Genomic DNA, 1,452 nt, shown 5'->3' with positions numbered 1-1,452 from the left:
TAACTTGGCCTGTATTTTCTGTTGGGAGAGGTGGCGGCCCCAGTCCCACCAGTGCTGCTTGCCCTACAATAGTCTGTGGTCTACGTGGCTTTAGTGATCATTCTCCAACCTATCGGCCGACCGGCTGTGATACAACTCCCATCATGCTCCCTGCCAGCCCACTGGAGTTGTTAGTACATTCTCTGCACTTTATAGTTGCTCGGTAGCGGAGATCAGCGGCCCAGGTGGGCAGAGGGCAGCCGCTCCTCAGGAATCATGAATATGTATAGAACAGAGGCTGCCAAACATTTACATATTCATAAGCCGAGGCCGGCTCCTCCTCCTCTAATAAATATTTATAAGCACACTCTTAAACACGTGACACGGCTTGTCTCTTGGAAACAGTCTCTTAGCAACAGAATACAGAGCTTCCAGAAGGGTGTCATGGTTACTATAGTAACTAAGTAGAAATAAACGCCTGGCCTTACGTGATAGGCTACGTTTTATGATCATGTGATGCAGCCTCTTTCTGGCTTTACAGTCCCTTAGCAACGGGACGCCAAGCTACCTGATAGTTGACATCGTTGCCATAACAACCGAGGCCTAGCAAGAAGCATCTAGCCTCGGTGTCCAGCGATTCACCATGTCCGCTCAGGTACTCGTATCCCGGCCGCCCGCCCCACAGAGTATCCCGGCGGAGAGCCTTCCGGTCCACACGGTGGAGGCCCGCTATAACACAGGGGAGCACTCCTCCTCCGGTCTGGCCACTTCTGGCTTCCGTACCGCGAAGTATCTGCTGGAGGAATGGCAGCAGGGCGGCTACACGTCCTACTACCAGGCGTTCTCCGACAGGGACTGCTCCGGGAAGGTGCGGCACGAGGCCAGGCAGCTGGCGGCGGAGTGCGAGGCCCGGGCCCAGCGCAGCCAGGCGGACGCCACCAAGAAGCTGGGCGAGCGGCTGCTGGACGTCCACTTCTGGAGGTCGGAGCTGGAGCGGGAGATCCGCGACCTGACGGCCGAGACCGAGCGGCTGCTGCAGCAGAAGAGCCGCCTGCAGAGGGCGCTGGACGCCGCCGAGATCCCCTACAGCATCGCCAGCGACAACCTGCAGAGCCGCGAGCGGAGGGTCGGGGCAGAGCTGGTGCGGGACGGGGCGGAGGTGGAGCTGCTGAGGGTGAGGACGTGCGCCCCCTGCCGGCAGCGCCGGATATAGCGGGACATACAAGAGCGCGGCAGTGCTATAGCAGTGATATCCCTGGATATAGGGGGCAGTATTATAGTAATAATATCCCTGGATATAGGGGGCAGTATTATAGTAATAATATCCCTGGATATAGAGGGCAGTATTATAGTAGTAATATCCCTGGATATAGAGGGCAGTATTATAGCAATAATATCCCTGGATATAGGGGGCAGTATTATAGTAATAATATCCCTGGATATAGGAGCGGTGTTATAGTGGTAATATCCCTG

General features: G+C 55.6%; 1 protein-coding gene across 1 annotated transcript; it reads left to right on the top strand.

The window, feature by feature from the left end:
• The first annotated feature begins 219 nt into the window (after positions 1–219).
• Positions 220–1,192, top strand: LOC122945502 (tektin-4-like). The gene has a single exon (XM_044304566.1). The coding sequence runs from the start codon at positions 623–625 to the stop codon at positions 1,190–1,192; it is 570 nt and encodes a 189-aa protein (XP_044160501.1). The 5' UTR covers positions 220–622.
• The last annotated feature ends 260 nt before the right edge of the window (positions 1,193–1,452 follow it).

The sequence above is a fragment of the Bufo gargarizans genome, chromosome 8, assembly GCF_014858855.1.
Source record: "Bufo gargarizans isolate SCDJY-AF-19 chromosome 8, ASM1485885v1, whole genome shotgun sequence".
Taxonomy (NCBI): Eukaryota; Metazoa; Chordata; class Amphibia; order Anura; family Bufonidae; genus Bufo; species Bufo gargarizans.
This window is presented reverse-complemented; position numbering and strand designations above follow the sequence as displayed.